The sequence below is a fragment of the Notolabrus celidotus genome, chromosome 1 (genome assembly GCF_009762535.1).
Source record: "Notolabrus celidotus isolate fNotCel1 chromosome 1, fNotCel1.pri, whole genome shotgun sequence".
NCBI classification, from domain to species: Eukaryota; Metazoa; Chordata; class Actinopteri; order Labriformes; family Labridae; genus Notolabrus; species Notolabrus celidotus.
In genome coordinates this window covers 17353699-17370605 of record NC_048272.1, presented here as the reverse complement: position 1 = coordinate 17370605, position 16907 = coordinate 17353699, and the positions used below count along the sequence as shown (strand labels likewise).

Sequence of the window (16907 nt, the reverse complement as noted above, 5' to 3'; positions counted from 1 at the left end):
GTACATGAAGCCCAAAAGAAAACACCATAAAGTTCTCCCTCTTACCAATGGATCAGATTCCATGGAGCTGGGTGGGGTTTCCTTGTGAGGCCTCTCCTCGCAGAACTGACCGGGGCTGCTGGAGCCGATGCTAGGGGGAGGAAGGTGGAAAAGTTTTGCTTGGTCCTGCTGGGCAGACGGCCAAGGCAGGGTGCCCCTCACCCACTCCACCGGGTCCTCCCATACCGCCTTCTGGCCGTGGACCTAAAGCGTCACAGCATACCAGTAACATTAAAATTAGAGTGCAACATTTCCCATGAAAGAGAAGACGCTGGAGGAAGAAACTTATACCAGGATGTAGAACGCTTTCTGGGTTTGTTTGCTCTAGTTTCTCACCTTGATGCCGTCTTTGGCTCCCTCCTGCAGGTACGGAATGATAGAGTGATTCCAGAGGTCAATGAACCACGATCGAAACTCGTCCACTGTGACGGGACAGGACAGGAAAAAGCAGGGGCCTGAGGAGAAACAGGAGGAGAAAGAAAACATTAAACACAAGTTCTTCAGCGTCTCTTGCAAACTGAAAGTGCATCTTTCCTAAATCCCAGTTTTGATAAACCTGTTTCATACCAATGAGGAAGTCTGACGTGCTGTGCTTCTCCAAGAAGGCGTGCAGGTGATACCACAGTTTGGGCATCCAGTCCAACACCCTGATCAGGTCGTCGTTGGTCAAGCTTCTTTCATCCTCTGACTCCATCATTTTCCTGTGCAGATAGCGCACCAGGAAGCCGTTGGCGGGCTCTACGTTGTTAGAGAAGGTCACCATCCTGAGATTCAAGATTGAAGAAAACTTTATTAGTTCATCAGATAGTGACACAAACATTACGTTTGGTCATTCACACTGATCAGAAGTACCAAAAGTTCCATAAATCACCAAAAGAAGATGAAAAATGGATTAAATTGTCATATAAAAATGATTTTACTGATGTTAATAATCTATATGAAACACGTGAAATTATCTACATTTGATCCACATCAATGATGACACAGCAGGAGACAAAAACTCCCCCATAGTTGTTTCTTTTACCCACCTGAAGCTGAGATGGAGGCCGTGGTTTGCGATCATCTTCACTGGCTGGTTACTTGTTCCAATGATGTAAGGACTGAGGAGAGAGGACAATAAGACAGTTCAATAATCTTAAATGAGGACATAAACACTCCTGCAGCTAGTTTAAATGTGCGCAGAGCTTACCATTTGTGGTATTTGCAGGTGAGAGCACCATTTACAAGTTCACTGATTGCAGCAGGCTCATGAATATCATCCAGAATCACCACCAGTGGAGTCTCTGACATGCTGGTTTCCCGATCAATCTGATTGGCCAGGTTGGAAAGATAAAGCTGCAACTCCTTAGGAGAGAAAAGGAGAAAGAGAAAGAGGAAGATGAAGACAAGACAGCTAATAATAAACACACACTTTTTTACAGATTCATACAGGCCCTTAGGATTCTGTCACCTTGCAGGACTGGCGGTGCATGTTGAAAGTGGCGACAATGCCTTCAGTGACCTCACGAGTGCTGCGGTCCACCAGGTACTCAGCCAGCCGGGAAGCCAGGTAGCTCTTACCCGTCCGCTCGGACCAGACAGGATGAGACGGCGATGTTTGAGGAGCAGGCTGATGTAGTGCTGCATCATGGGTTTAGGAATGAGGGTTTCAAATACCAGGTTGTCCACACACTTCTCCTTCAAACCTGCACAAAGTGATGAAAAGAGAGACTGGACTGAGTGGTAATAAACACAGAGCTGATGATTAACTTGCACAAATTAGAATTGGTGATAAACTGTGGATTAAAATGTGACATGTACACTCATGTGAATAACTCTGTTTATATCTGCAACCCAAAAAAAGCATTATTCCCAGCAGGAGCCAGGAAGAGAAGAGGTTGTGAAATGGATTTCTATCACCTCGCTTGTCCTTCATAATCAACATGGAGCTCAAGCATTTTAGTCTTAAAATAACTTTGTATCGAGTGTTTGAGAGTCTGTGCAACCCCTTCCAGCCAGAAGGAGTCTAATGTTGCACCTTAGCATCTATGGGGCCCATGTGTCTGAGGCTGCTCCACCAGCTGGGCCTGGCAGCCCAGAGATCAGGTTACCCACAGGCCTGTCTGGGCTGCCGCTGCTTTCCCAGCTCTCCTAGCACTTCACGCCTTACATTCTTGCATGCAACTGTGGAGAGGGACTGAGAGAACGTTGGCTCTTTCACTTGATCACAGCTTTGCTTTCTACTTATCAATCCGTTTAATACTTCATTAAATTAGACAGTCTTATAAAGGCCTACTTTTTGAGGTAAATCTGAACAAACACAAACACATGGCATGGCAGACAATCAGGACAATGTGAACTTTTATAATGATTGTGTAATTGCAAATCAGTTAAAGAACTTTCACAATGTTCAAGTGCAAAACAAAATGTAACTTCTATTATTTTGGAGATACATCTCTTTTGTATGCAGCCTGGATTTTGCAGCTCCTTTTTCTAATGTTAAAGTAAAAACAAAGTTGTTTAGCTGATGCATAAAATCATGTGATCTTATAAGTTTTGCATTTCAATGCAACTAGATAGCAGAGGAAACAAGGCTGTTTTCTCAGTAGAACCTTTTAGATGAACACATATGTAAACATATATAGCTGTTTACCATCACTGATGGACTCCACATATGTTCAACTTTGAAGCAAAATACTGCTTTTCAATAAACTACATGGATGTAAGGGGCGTTATAAAATCAAATTATTACATAAGTAAAAGTTGTGTGTGTATATTAATATTTTTTCTAAATCAAGCTGTCACTTTAGGTCTTCAAAAAAATAAAAGAAGAAATATACTGATGGGTTCACCCGGTGCCACTGGGTCATTTAAGTTAATGTTTTGGTTGATGCCGAGTTCAGCTTGCAGCTCAATGTAACTAAATGAACATTTGACGTAGGGGGGTTGTAAAAGGAAAACAGCAACACTGGATCAAATGGTAAAAGACAGACAGGCCCAGATGTGTTGCTATGATAAACAGACAAGGCAGACAGATCTGCTCTCAGTCAGAACTTGGATCAGGATGAAAAACTACCCAGTTAAGCAACCCATAGCATAGCTACGGCTTTACGTAGATCTGTTTGACAGATGGAAACTTAATGGAAACTTAATTATGTGTGAGTCTATATATGTGTGAGGCACAACTTTCCAGAAAAAGATTTGAGTATTTCTCATAAGCTCAAACACTCAGAGAACAGAGGGAAAAAGCAACAGTAGCTTTGAATACATATAACTAGATAATGCCTCTGAGCTTGTGTAGTATTGATTTTTAAATCAGTCCTTAGTGTCTTTGGAAACAGTTTTCAATAAAACTAATGTAAGACAGTGAATTAAAATAATGAAAAGATTAATATATCAACTTTTCTCTTATCATTCATGTTATCGTGCTGCCACTAATGAGATTTAATAAGTTGTTAAGTTGCTCAACCATTTCTCCACAGACCTTTTAGAGCCACTGTGATGCCAGTGGGGCCTCGGGACATGCAGCGAGAGGGCTGCGTCTCTGGAGCTTCACCCCCCAGCACTCTCTTAATGTGGCCCATGCTGTAGCTGTAGATGGAGTCTGTTGACAGACCCAGACTGGAGGTGGGGTCAACCTTTGCTACATACACCTGCAGTGAAAAGAGCAGAAGAGGACACCTGCATAAATCTGGCTCAGGAGGATTTAGTGTGTGCAGACAGAGTCCTGTACGTGAACTCCCCATGCACATCCAAGGTGACAGTAAACATGATCTGCATATTGGGGTTATGAGCTCCTGTTAATGAGCTCCTTGGTTTTAAGGGCCCCGACAGAATACGACAGAATACAAATTAAATCAGCAAATCCCCAGCAGTAAGACCTGATAATTTGTTAAAGTATATTCACATACCCCTTTCACTATTATTGTAACCTATGTTCTAATCTGAGTTTCCAGCAGTGTGCATTAGCTGGACTCTTTGAAGTAACAGGATGCTAAGTGTAGCTGAATCACAGATGGAACAATGCTTGATGCAAACTGTACATTCAGTTCTTTCCTTTAGCACAGCTGACATTGAAATGTAGTTGTCAGAAGGAGACGGCTTACCTTGAAAGCCTGACTGACAGCTGAGTCCAGCATGGGCCAGTCCATCCTGCCGTTCACCCGAACTGTGCCCACAAAGAAATCCTGAGGCTTCACCTCCTGATGACGCAAAGTGAAGGAAATCATATACAAAATGAATATTCAATTTCATATTTCTGAGTGTAAAGAAGAGGAGGTAAACATTATCCTTACTTCTTTAAAGACACGTAAATCTGCAACACAAATCACCACGCGAACACGATGATCATCTCTCTGAGAGGAGAGCATGAGGGAGTCCGTGGAGTGGACGTCTGGAAAAAGACAGAAGAGACAAAAAGACAGAACAATCATTATCACACATATATGTAACACAGTTGCTGTGCTTAAGTTAATAGACATGGTATTTTTAAAGGTTTTTGTGTTAAAAAATATACATTTTGAGTTTGAAAAGGTAAAGATATGTCAATACATTTTTTTTTAACTCTGGTGGTGCTTTGTAGTCTCAGCAGCTCACAGCCATACAGACTCTGATATGAACAGTACAATACAACAAACTACCTCAAAATTTGCACATTGTACATTTGCACATTCAATTGCACTATTACATAACAACCCAAATATCCCTCACAGACGCACAATACTTATATTATTATCTTTATATTTCTTATTGTCTTCTTTTTTTAATTGTGTGTGTCTTCTTATTGTGGCTTTATACGGACCTGAGAATCAAAATTTCATTCCATTTCATGCAACAGCTTATGTGGTATGACAATAAAAACTTGAATCTTGAATACAATTTTTTTAATTCCCCAAAAATTAGTGGACGAAAGAAGTCAAGATTTCATATGACCATCTGACCTTAAAATAAAAGTAAACAAAGCAAAATTCAAGATGTTTTCTTTTCAAACCGTACAAATGATATAATTTACCCTCCTTAATGTCACATCTTCAGTAACTGGCATTGGGAAATGAGGGAAACACTTTAATATGGCTTTTTTTTTTCCTGCTTTCAGATAGCACTGAATTATATATCATAATGCCTTAATGAGAAAGGATGAGGCCAGGACGGCATCTATTGTCTCCATAATAATTGTGCCAGATTTAAACTTTAATGTTGACAGTTTATATATTTGCATATTAAGAATAATACTGTTAATGAGTAAAAGAGTCACACAGAAGTCATTCCAATCATTCCTCTTGTTTTTTATCGTACCCGTACAAACACCATTCAGTCTAAGTGCTGTACATCCTGACTTGTTTACGACAGTCATTCTCACTCTTCTCACTCTGCACTTTCAACAGGTCCTTGATTGACCCTTACCTGAGCTGCCCCCCATCACTCATCCCTCTGCTGTAGCTTTTGGGCATATTCATGGCCACAGACTGTCGAGGGAGATGTACTGCACAGAGTGGTGAGACCTGAGGACTGTGAGGCAGAGCTGGAGGGTCCAGGAGATGGACAGGGAGTGCCTGTCTTCAGGATGGTCGTTCTCAACCTTCAGGTCTCGCACTGTCCTTCTACAAACACAATCACAAAGGTTTTGATACATCAAGAGTCACACTCGAAACTAAGAGATGGGATACTTTGATCTAGCTGATAATGGCATCAACAGATTAAACTTGGTATGTGACTGCGGTGGTATAAAAATGGCCCAAAGTGGGAAAAAAATAAACAACAAGGACAACAACCAATAACTCAATTCAAATACTGAAAGTTTAAGATAGTATCAGATTCTTATAAAACTTGATAAATTAACTAATATTTCATGACTCTCAAATATTTACTTACTGGGATTCAACGTCTGGCAACAAACATTATTAACTGGACATGTGAGCAGCAGAGACTAAAAAACCTCTACTTGAAGAAGATCTTTGTGATAAGGTAAATGTATTTTTTTCTTACACACACCTGCATGTGGTCATGGCATCTGCAGCTGCTCCAGGCGATGGGCAGAGCTCAGAGCCTACAGGCGGATGTCTGTCAGTTTACGTTCCTTCTCCCACAGCTCTGAGCGCAGCTCTGTTACCACCTTATCGCCCTCCTCCTCACCTCCTTCACAGAGTCTGGAGATATCACATCAAAGAAGACAACATATAGAGATATGTATGTGATATGTATTGATATGGAGAGGATTATCAAACTGACATCAGAAGCTTATATTTAAGAAAGGAAAATACGGACACAGCGTCGTGAAATACATCTTAAATTCTCAAAAGAGAGGTGCAGTGACGAGAGCTGAGAAATACAATGTAGAGCTCTGGATGAGTCTACTGCAGAGTTGTGAACAATGACAAATATTTCTTGCTTTTTTTGATTACTGTCCTTTAAATTCAAGAGGTTATTGCAAAGGAAGTTTACCCCACTGACGTTTCAGAGGTGAGGATATCAGTGAAGATGGAAGGTTAGCTCATCATGGTGGACTTTGGGGGAGGAAGGTGCAGAGGATTCTGGGTGGAAATCTCTCGATGTCAGCATACGGTCCTGCCTTGAGCCCTTCTTACTGAAGGCCTTGTTGAAGGAGCTGCGTAACTGTAGAGAGGAGAAACATGAGGCGTGAATAAAGCTGAGTAAAACACACTTAACTGAAGGTAATTAAGCACTAATATTGAAATAAAAAGAAATGAAAGAGATACAAAACACAATGTGAAGTCTCCACAACATATCTTACTGCCCTGTTTGATGTCTAAGGTATAACAGCACCGTCTGATTTCATGCCAGATCAATTTCACTGTTCAAATTAGAAATTAATCCAATAAAATCATGTCGTTAATGATCCAAAGAATCAAGTATAGAAATCTGACACACAAGTTTCCAAATGTTTACGAGTGTGACTCATACAGTACACGAAGGCGGGAGAAGGGTGGTGGGGGTCAGAGGGGTGAGGAATATTTACTGTGGCAACATCACTCACTCAAGACCTAAAATAAAAAGCAGGGCAGCATGAGGGAGAGACCAGAGTCATACTTAATAACAGACTTGGAATAAGATAGGAGGAGAAACACAATACACATACACACAGGAGAACAAAGTAGGACAGCGACCGACTAAACCATCTTTTCGGGTTTCAAACAACCTCTATTAACGGCTTACGTCTACGGCACATAAACACACTTACAACATGCCATTTTAACACATTTTGCTGAACACACTTTTCATTTTTCATCTTTGATTCTTATCCCTTCTCATTTCTGTCTCTATTTTTATCCTGATATTTTTTCTATGCTCCTCTTTTTAGCACAAACTCAAGAGTATAACAGTGGACAAACCACCTTTTCACTCCGCCTTGAAAACTGTTATTTGATTAAAGTCAGATATTTGGAAAGCTATAGGTATTTGACTTTAGTAAAAAAAAAAAATATCTATAACTTACAAAGCTCTACACAATCTGGCTCCCCAGTACATCACAGACCTTCTCACTAAGTATAAGCCTGCCCACACTCTCATATCAACCGACATGAGCTTGTTGGTTGTTTCCAGAGCCTGTTTGAAGTCCAAAGACTTTCGAGCTTTTTCAGTCCGGGCTCCTAAACTGTGGAAAGACTAAGGCGTACTACTTCTGTATGTAGTATATATTTTGCTCTTGATGTCTTGTTATGTGTGTATAGTACTTTGGAGTTCCTTTATTTTTATTATTTCATTTTTATTTTTATCTAGTCGAGCGCAGATCCGCTGAACTTTCAGCACAGAGCGCCTCGTCAGAAGTTGATAAAATAAATATAAAATTGCGTATTGTTCGGTTTATAGGGCGTACCGAACCGTGACCACTGTACATTTCGATACAGATACACGTATTGTTGCACCCCTAATATATATATATATATATATATATCTTTTTTTCTTTTTTTTTTTCTTTCTTCTTTGTTTATGTTTTGTGTTTTTCTTGTAAAGTACTTTGTAACTTTGTTTAGAAAAGTGCTATAGAAATAAAGATTATTAATTGTTATCCTTATTAATTACAGCCCTAACAACGTGAACTATCTAAATATCAGAAATGGTTTGTTAGCATCCATCTTTCGCCTCAATATCTTTACAGTAAGAGTTAAACCTTTGTGAAAGGAAGGAAGACATAGCAAAATAATCTTAAAAATCTATTTTGGGTGTAACGTACAACAGTATGTCAACTTCCCTGATGTTGTAAACACAAACTTATCCTTTAAAAGCAACAAGACATCCAACTGTGTCTTAAATCAGGGCGAGCACTCTATTTATCCTTTCTGTCCTCACCAGCTCTTCTTCTTCTCTTCTTGGCCTCCTGCTCCTTAAGACTCCCCATACTGGAGTGGCTTGTGGTGCTGGTGAGACTGCAGATGCTTTCTGAGGAGTTCTGGCGATTGATAAGTGGTTCTACATCTCAAGAGAAAGAGGAAAACGTTGAGTATTTAGAATGATGCTTTTATCCTTTCTTTTTTTTGGGAGAGAAAGGCCCCTACATACCTGTTTCTTTAGGTAACAAGTCCTGATTATTGAGAGCTCCTTGGATGATTTCTTGGGCCTCTGTGTTTTTGACTTTAAGAATCCTCAATGGTGTCCTTCAGGTCACTGAGCTCAGAGTCCTGCGAAAAGGGAAAGAAATTATTATGTTCATTTTAAAATAGATGTTGAGTTGTGGTAAAGTCTCTCTGCTTTCAAGGAGGCTGACGTGTTGCGGTGAAGTAGCTGATGACAGTGTTGGCCTGCCATGCAAACCTTTGACCCACAACTCATTTCTGGAATAACTATTCTCAATCACTGACACTGTCAAGGTTTAAAAGCTTAGTCCTAAAACTGTGTCAGGCCTTACTCTGATTTCCTTATACAAAAGAATGGAAGCTGTCATGTCAGTTGTGACAACTGGTGCACATTTATTGAGTTCAGGTTGAATTATGTTACCTTTTGATCTGAGGAAAACTGACAGGTCTGCAGGCGTGCTGTCATCAGTGCCAGACTCTGTTCGAATGCTGCTACCAGATTAGCCTTTAGAGGTAGACACAGAAGAAGAGAAGGACAGAAAGAGAGTGAGAGGGGGATTGAGGACAGTAGACAGGTATGAGTCACTGGCTGCATGGAATTGGTCAGCAGCCTCACACACTCACAGCACATCAAGCTAATGGCTTTCTCCATCTGCTGGGAGAGGAAGGAGGAGGGAGGGGCGGGGGTAGAAGGGGATGGAGGAGTGGACAGCTGTGGCGATGTCAGAGATGAAAGAGGACGTTGAGGTAATGGTGGTGATGGAGGGCAGCTGTGCAGAACTTCATGTAGCATGTTTGACCTTTGGACTGTGATGTCTTACACTATTTGTGCTGGTGATGAAGAGCTGAGGAGCATTTCTGTTACAGTGAACAATCTAATGAAATTTAAGGCTGACATATCTCTATTGAATACGGGTGAGAGAGTCCTGGGACTTTGTCCTTTTTGTTTTATGGTTCTTTTTGTTATTCAGCTCACAAGGGTTCCTTTCATTTTGTTATATTTGGAACGTTTTTATTATCTTCTTCTTCCCTTTGTAATGTGTCCTTTGAGTATATTTTATTAAATAATAATAATAATAATAATAATAATAATAATAATAATAATAATAATAATAACAATAATAATAATAATAATAATAATAATAATAATAATAATAAATAATAATAATAATAATAATAATAATAATAATAATAATAACTTTATTTATATAGCACCTTTGAAAACAAATGTTTACAAGTGCTGTGACGAACAAAGCATGGTTTGGAATAACAAAGTAAACCTTTTGACAGACACGGAGGAGGAATTTTAACAATACAGAACAGAATACAAGACAAGGTTAAAAAGAATGAAGTGGTGTGACAATAGACAAATAATCATTGTTTAAGAGGTTTTTCAACGATAAATAGCTAAATAAATAAAAATAGATGAGTAAAAAAGCATTAAAGGACAATAAAATAGGTTTTCAGTATAAGAGGACAACTCACATCCAGAGAATTAGAAAAAGTGAAAAGGATAAATTAGGAACAATAAAATACTAAATATACAAATAATCAAACAAAATAATCAAATAAAATTTAAATACTTGATTAGTGATATAAAACTAAAACTAATAATAAAATAGAAGTAAAAGCAGTTAGAAGGATGAAGTCACATAAAAGCAAGTCTGTCAAATAAGTTTTGTCACCGACTCTGCATGCCTTATCCTCCTCAGGGAGGTCGTTCCAAAGTCGAAGGGCTCTGATGGAGAAAGCTTGATCCTTTGGACTTTGGAACGACTGAAAAATGCCCCACCTGAGGATCTAATGCAGTGAGATGGCTCGTAATTTGTAAGCATTTCTAAAATGTAGTTTTGGGCGAGATTCAGGGGATCTTTTAAAAGTGGTCAGTAAAATCTTAAATCTATTCTAAAGTGCACGGAAGCAAGTGGAGAGAAGCAAGAACAGGAGTGATGTAAAACCAGTTAGGAAGCTTGGCTGCTGCGTTCTGGACCAGTTGGAGGGGTGAGAGAGTGATTTATTGGTGATACGGGGAGGAGGGAGGTTGCAGTAGTCTAAAACAGGAGAAGATGAGTGTGTGCATAAATTAGATAATATAAAACTGTCTTTGAAATTAGTTTATTGATTATAGTGACCTCCTAGGAACAAGCGTTCACAATGTTGCAAGAGAAGAAATAGTTCAATAAAATAACTACAAAACTCCACTTTTGTTGCTTCAAAGGTCTGTTATATGAACTTGTATTTAAGGTAGCAATAACTCTATTTTCCAACATTATTAAAAGTTAATTATTTGTTAATTAGCTTAATGGCTCTAATATGCTACAAACTTTGCTGTCAGCTGCCCACCAGAGATGTCAGATGATAACAACTTGAAGTCCATTCAGAATCGTACACAGGAGACAGAGACACACTGGGGAAGCAACGGTCCAACAAACCTGGCCTAGCTGTTAAACCCAGCATCCAGAGGTGCGGGTCAGCGGGAGGCAGGCAGGGGGCAGCAGAGAGTCCAGGAGTCAAAACAACCAAGAACGTAAGAGAAATGGACAGTGGTATTAGGCGTGGGCTTAAACTTTGTACAGTAAAAGCAGAAAGATATAACACATACAGAGAGTTAGGAGCTTTACAATCACTCAGTATGTTTAACAAGGCAGCAGGTTTCATGTGCATGGTAGGCAACCGTAGTTCAGACTGGTTGCATATAAGTCAATCTGGATCAGGGGTTAGGCGTCAAAGTAAGATTTCAGCAAGACAAAGCATCATAAAGCTGCAGTGAGAGACTACAGGAGGGGGGAAGCATCCATCAGCTAGTTCAAACAAACTGATAAAGCAGGTCTAAAAGGTAGGAATTTTAACTTTTTTATCAACATTGCATAGCTGAAGGATTATAGCAGCATAGTGAACATGTGAGTGGCAGTGTGAGAAATGGAAATTAGACATGTGCTTGGTAAACTCCATTCATTCCTGTCAGACCTCCACTTAGGATGTCAGGTAAAGGGAAGTATGCCTAAATATAAAACTGATCACAGGCTGAACAGGTTGCTAAATGCAACTTTGATTTTTGTCCTTACTTCCTGAAAATAAGACAGAGGCTTGATTCATACCTCTGCACCACAGAGTTAATAACTTGTTGCCAACACCTTACCCACAGAAAATTCAGAGCAGATACAACACGACTTGTTTGATTAAGTAACTGAGAATATTTGCTTTGGCTGTTGCGTACAAACTCAATGACTTAGAGGAGGTGTATTACACTCTGGCTTCACCACAGTCTAATACAAGACCTGGACTGCATCCAACACTTTACCAAATTAGCTTACAAATTCATACATACATTGGCAGAAAGTTGCATGGTCAAGTCAGCAACCTTTTCCTGGGAGGACTCCAGCTCTCGCCTCAACTTGCGGATTTGCTGTAGAAAGAATTTCAAAAATAAGAACCGGCCAGAACGGACAATATACAGTCTCTCAAACAAACAGTAATAAGTTGTAAGGGTGTAATGAAAGGTTTTGATGATGATGATGATACAGCTGTGGTATGTAATGAAATTTATCACAACACAGAGACTGAAATAACAGCAGGTACACACACTCCAAACCAAAGGAGAATATTAAATGAAAGATGACATTGGATTAAACATTTTTCTGGTGCTCTGAGAATTCATGAGGTCTGACGGTGTCTTTATGAAATGTTAGAGGGTGATGATAAAAGGACAAAGAATATTAGAGATAAAACAAAATGAACTAAGTTATGAACTTGTGAGGACTGTCTCTGGTGACAGACGTCACTGAGCACTCACAATACAATCTGATGAACAGACCAGGCCTTAACAGGAAATGACTGATGGGCAACGCAGACAAAAGGCACAATGTAAGTTGTAGATTTGTGTCATGTTGGCCTTACCTCTCCTTGAATCCTCTCCTCACTCTGGAGAAGGCATGATGAAAACAAATAAACAACGAAGGGGGATGAGGTAGGGCTTTATAAATAGCTTATCCACACTTGATGCAATACGCTTGTAATCAACCAGGGAAGGCTTTGAGGTCCTATAAAAAGGTCCCATGACTCATTATGTTTGAGGGGACATTTTTGTGCTTAAAACCTTGATTCAACGTCTGCTTTTTGATAGCACATCTTTATCTACTCACCGCAGAATAGTTGGATGAAGCATTGGATGCCAGAGACAGAACAGAGCCATGCACTGAAACAAGCAAAGGGAGAGATTTGACTTGGTTTATTAGAAATAACAAGACGTGATTTGAAATTTTAAGATACCAGTTACGATCCTCCAATTTTTTACTCTTCCTAGTTCTTTGTATGTTTGCGAATCTCTGTGACTGCTACCTTGACTAGGTCCCTCTTGAAAAAGAGAATTGAATCTCAATGGGACTACCTGGTTAAATAAAGATAAAAAAAAAACGTATATACAAGTCAAAAGTTTGGACACACCTTCTCATTCAATGGTTTTTATTTATTTTAAGTATTTTCAACATTGTAGATTAATACTGAAGACATCAAAACTATGAAATAATATGATTTTGCTATAATATAGATTACAACAGTAGTCAAATAGGGCTATACATTGTGTACTAATCCTACCTCTGAACAAAACAACTGATGGTCTCAAACACATCAAGAAGGCGTGTCATTCTACAAATGAACTCTTTACAAGGCTCATGTTAATTAGAAACCATTCCAGGAGACCACTTCATGAAGCAGACTGAGAGAATACCAAGAGAGTGCAAAGCTGTCATGAAGGAAAAAGGGGGCTACTTTACAGAATCTAAAATATAAAACATATTCTGGTTTGTTGAACACTTTTTTGTAAATTAAATAATTCAATATTATGTTCTTTCATAGTTTTGATATATTTGGTATTAATCTACAGTGTTTCAAATAATTAAAATAAATACAAACCCTTGAATGAGAAGGCGTGTCCAAACTTTTGACTGGTAGTGTATATATACAAATGATAATAATCAATAACGTATCATATGTGTTTTTTTTGCAACTCTGGAGACAATGCAATACCTCTTACTAGCCTTTGAAGGCTTATATGCATAAAGTTGTGGGCAGGCTGCACACAGGTAGACAGATAGGAACACAGATGCATTGACAAGCAGGTATTCCTTAAATTATCTCAACTGGGTTTAAAATTATTTATTACACTCTGCAACAGTGACAGATGTTTGTGTCATTGCCTTTAGTTTTTTTGATGCAGTCAAGATGTTCAGAGATTTTATAACTGACACTGCATTAATCTGCATTATGTCATTTGTATTTAAGGTCAATATGTAAGCAAGTCTTTCACAGAATTAAACACATTTAACATTCAGTTTGTGGTACTTTGTCTGTTTGGATGTCAGTCACTGGAGATTAAAAGCAGGTTTGAATTCTTAGCTGAGTTTGTTCTGGATGAGTTATATTTGAAACAGATAGTGCCTCTAAATCCTTGTATAACTCCTTTTCACCCCCTTTCTACCATCTTTTCCTGTGAAAACACAAGCTCCTTTAAAATAATGTTCAACAGATTCTCTGCTTTATGAACCGACAGCTTTGTTTCATTTGAGGCCATCTTGGGCGACCAACCCCTCCAGGCTTACCATCGTCCCCTTGTTCTCGGAAAGACCCACAGCGCATCATGCTTTTTGGCCGGTCAGCCAGGGACATACTGCTGCCCAGGGGGGAGGATCCATAGAGATCACAGGCTGACTCACCGGGGGGGCCAATGCTGTTGGAGCGTGATATCCTCGGGGTACCACTAGAAATTGGGGCAACTGTCATAAAAGAGAGAGATGTTTTTAAAGACGGTGATTAGCACAGAGAAAACTGCAGTATGTTGTGCAATAGAGAAACCCTTTCTAAACCATGCGCCTGCTCCCCCCTAACACCACACACACACACACACACACACACACACACACACACACACACACACACACACACACACACACACACACACACACACACACACACAGAGTACACCTAGGACTGGCACCTTTTTCTGATGACTACGTGAAAGGCAACACTACGGTTCCACAACAGTCAAAGAGATAAATATAGCCTTACTTGACCCCCTGCTGCCTCCATCTGCAGCATATTTCAGACTTAAAGTGAAGTCTGAGTGTTGATGCAGTGATATTTATACAGTATAATCCAACACCATAAAAATGTGATGTAACTTTATCATTCAGACATGAGGGGATCTGTTATTGACAACCTGTGACAGTATTTCTGAAGTGTAAAATCTAATCCAGACTTTCCCCTCAGTGTGAACTTCATATCTTCATCCTAAATAATAATCAACGATAAGTCACACGGCTTATCAAAGGTCTCAAATCTCATTAGTTTCAGTGCTCAGGGAGCGAGTGCTTTAAGGACTTGGCAGCGAAATGGTGCAAGCAGACTCACCCACGTTAGTGAGAGGAGCCTTGCCAGAGGAGGGGAGGAGGTGGCGGGTGGGAGAAGGCAGCTGAGGGGGGCTATTGCTCTCTGTCATGCTCGCTATGGTGTGGGAGTGGCGCCGTCCCGGTTTGCCTCCATCACTATCTGACAGGCTTGAGCCATAGCGTCTGAGAAAAGAGAGGTCGTTTTAACTTCAGACAATAAAGATATATCAAAGTGAAACATTTCTAACGGACGCTTGGACAAAGTTTCAACTCACTCTAAGCCTTTCTTTGGTAGGGTGTTTCTGTCCGTCTGCAAGCTGTAGTGAGGAGAATAAACACAGTGTGATACATATTAAACAGAAAATATGTAACGCTCTTAAAACCACTGTTTTCTAAATCAATAAGAAGTCTATCATTTGACTTTTGTCATAAGATCTGTGTTCTATTGAGGTAAGACATCTCATGGGTTCATCTTCATGTCCTATTTGTGTATCTATCCCATATGGCACAGTGGGTACTTTCTTGCAACACAGTGTGGGACTGCCTAAAAGTACATCCTTTTGGCAGGAAGTAGTTCGGACCAACTCTACCTTGACAAACAGTCAATTTTGGATGGATTCAGAGCTCCATCTTCTCAATGACACCTCAGGGTCTCATTCCTGAAAAAGGCTCATAAACTTTGGTTTGCTGGTATGTCTGCTGCCAAAAAACTTTCAGCCCACTGAGAGAGTGGTTGAACTTCCTGCTGGGCTTTCTGTTTCACAAACTAATTCCAGGCAGAAGAGCAGGAACAAAGTTCACAGTGAGGTGCAAAAGTTGCAGAGAGAGGCATTCAAGTTCAATGAAAACTTCTTTGTTTTAAAGGATAGAGGGTTGAGATGTCGCAGAAAATGTGCGTATCTTGTGTTGGAGATGGTATTACTTTGCTTACTGTTTGAATTGTTTTTCCACCCGTGTGTGATTGAATAGTTATAACAGAGGGAAAGCCGTATATCAATCACTCTCCTGATTCTGTCCTGTACATGCAGGAGTACAAATCTCCAGTGAAAAATCTCATCCCTCTCCTTTTAACGGTCTAATGTGAGATGCTGCCAGGTAGATGAAAAAAAAGGCTCTTTTGCTACATGCTGTAAATAGCTGTTTCCTAACCGGTTGAATCCACAGATTGTGTTTTAAGTTAAACACCCAGTGCCTGCTTCGAGAAATTCTTCTGGAGTTAACACTTACCTATCTGGTAGGTTGAGGGATGTCCTGCTTCCTGCTCCCCAGGTTCCTGTGCCCCTCTCCTCTTTGTGATGCGACTCAGCTCTAACAAACCTGGCACTGGAAGGCACGCTCATCTGCAGGGGCAGGGACTCCATGCTGCGGTGCATGCCTGTCAGTTTGGGGTAGAGCAGCGGTGACCCGCTCAGACTCAGGCTTTCACTGGTGTAGGAGCCTGGGGAATCAATGTGGAGCAAAGGCGCTGGGCTGGGAGTGAGACGGGAAGAGACGTGGGAACCAGCCAAGTCCTGCAGCTTGGAGTATGGAGGGACTTTTGGAGGGAGGTCCTGGATCAACATACAGGAGTCTAGACTGTTGGAGTTGACTTTGTCCAGGTGAGCCAAGCTTGGGGGACGACCAAGAGACTTTGTGTTCAGCATCCTAAGAACCAGACATAAAACACATGATGAAATATGGAAACTAAGAAGGACACCTCAGACATCATAGTCAAACAACCTACTATTAGACATTAACCTCACTTATAACTCAGGACTTAACACGTCTACGTACGACATATGTACTCCTTTCAATTCATTTTCTAGAGTACCTCCAGAAATATCCAGCCAGGCAGAGAGTTATGATGGTATTTTCTCAGGTTTGAGTCATCGTTTCTCAAGATTTCTGCCTGTAAATTTTGACTGCAACATAAATAACAACAATAATGTTCCCTTTACTCCAGAGCATTTCTGTAGCAGAGAGTTTCATTAAAGAT

At 40.1% G+C, this 16907-nt stretch overlaps 1 protein-coding gene across 1 annotated transcript in view; it reads right to left on the bottom strand.

Moving 5' to 3' along the window:
- The window catches only part of LOC117816707 (neuron navigator 1-like), a 73615-nt gene that overhangs the window by 3383 nt on the left and 53325 nt on the right, over positions 1 to 16907 (bottom strand). Inside the window, 30 exon segments of the mRNA XM_034689081.1 lie at positions 46 to 243; positions 376 to 494; positions 607 to 803; positions 1068 to 1139; positions 1229 to 1383; positions 1490 to 1602; positions 1605 to 1724; positions 3503 to 3671; positions 4125 to 4220; positions 4314 to 4411; positions 5422 to 5434; positions 5436 to 5492; positions 5494 to 5580; positions 5582 to 5615; positions 6006 to 6164; positions 6460 to 6510; positions 6512 to 6630; positions 7519 to 7625; positions 8326 to 8445; positions 8536 to 8617; positions 8619 to 8654; positions 8971 to 9054; positions 10982 to 10990; positions 11878 to 11955; positions 12447 to 12470; positions 12692 to 12744; positions 14147 to 14320; positions 14955 to 15115; positions 15208 to 15249; positions 16160 to 16576. Coding sequence (XP_034544972.1) covers positions 46 to 243; positions 376 to 494; positions 607 to 803; positions 1068 to 1139; positions 1229 to 1383; positions 1490 to 1602; positions 1605 to 1724; positions 3503 to 3671; positions 4125 to 4220; positions 4314 to 4411; positions 5422 to 5434; positions 5436 to 5492; positions 5494 to 5580; positions 5582 to 5615; positions 6006 to 6164; positions 6460 to 6510; positions 6512 to 6630; positions 7519 to 7625; positions 8326 to 8445; positions 8536 to 8617; positions 8619 to 8654; positions 8971 to 9054; positions 10982 to 10990; positions 11878 to 11955; positions 12447 to 12470; positions 12692 to 12744; positions 14147 to 14320; positions 14955 to 15115; positions 15208 to 15249; positions 16160 to 16576 — 3244 coding nt within the window.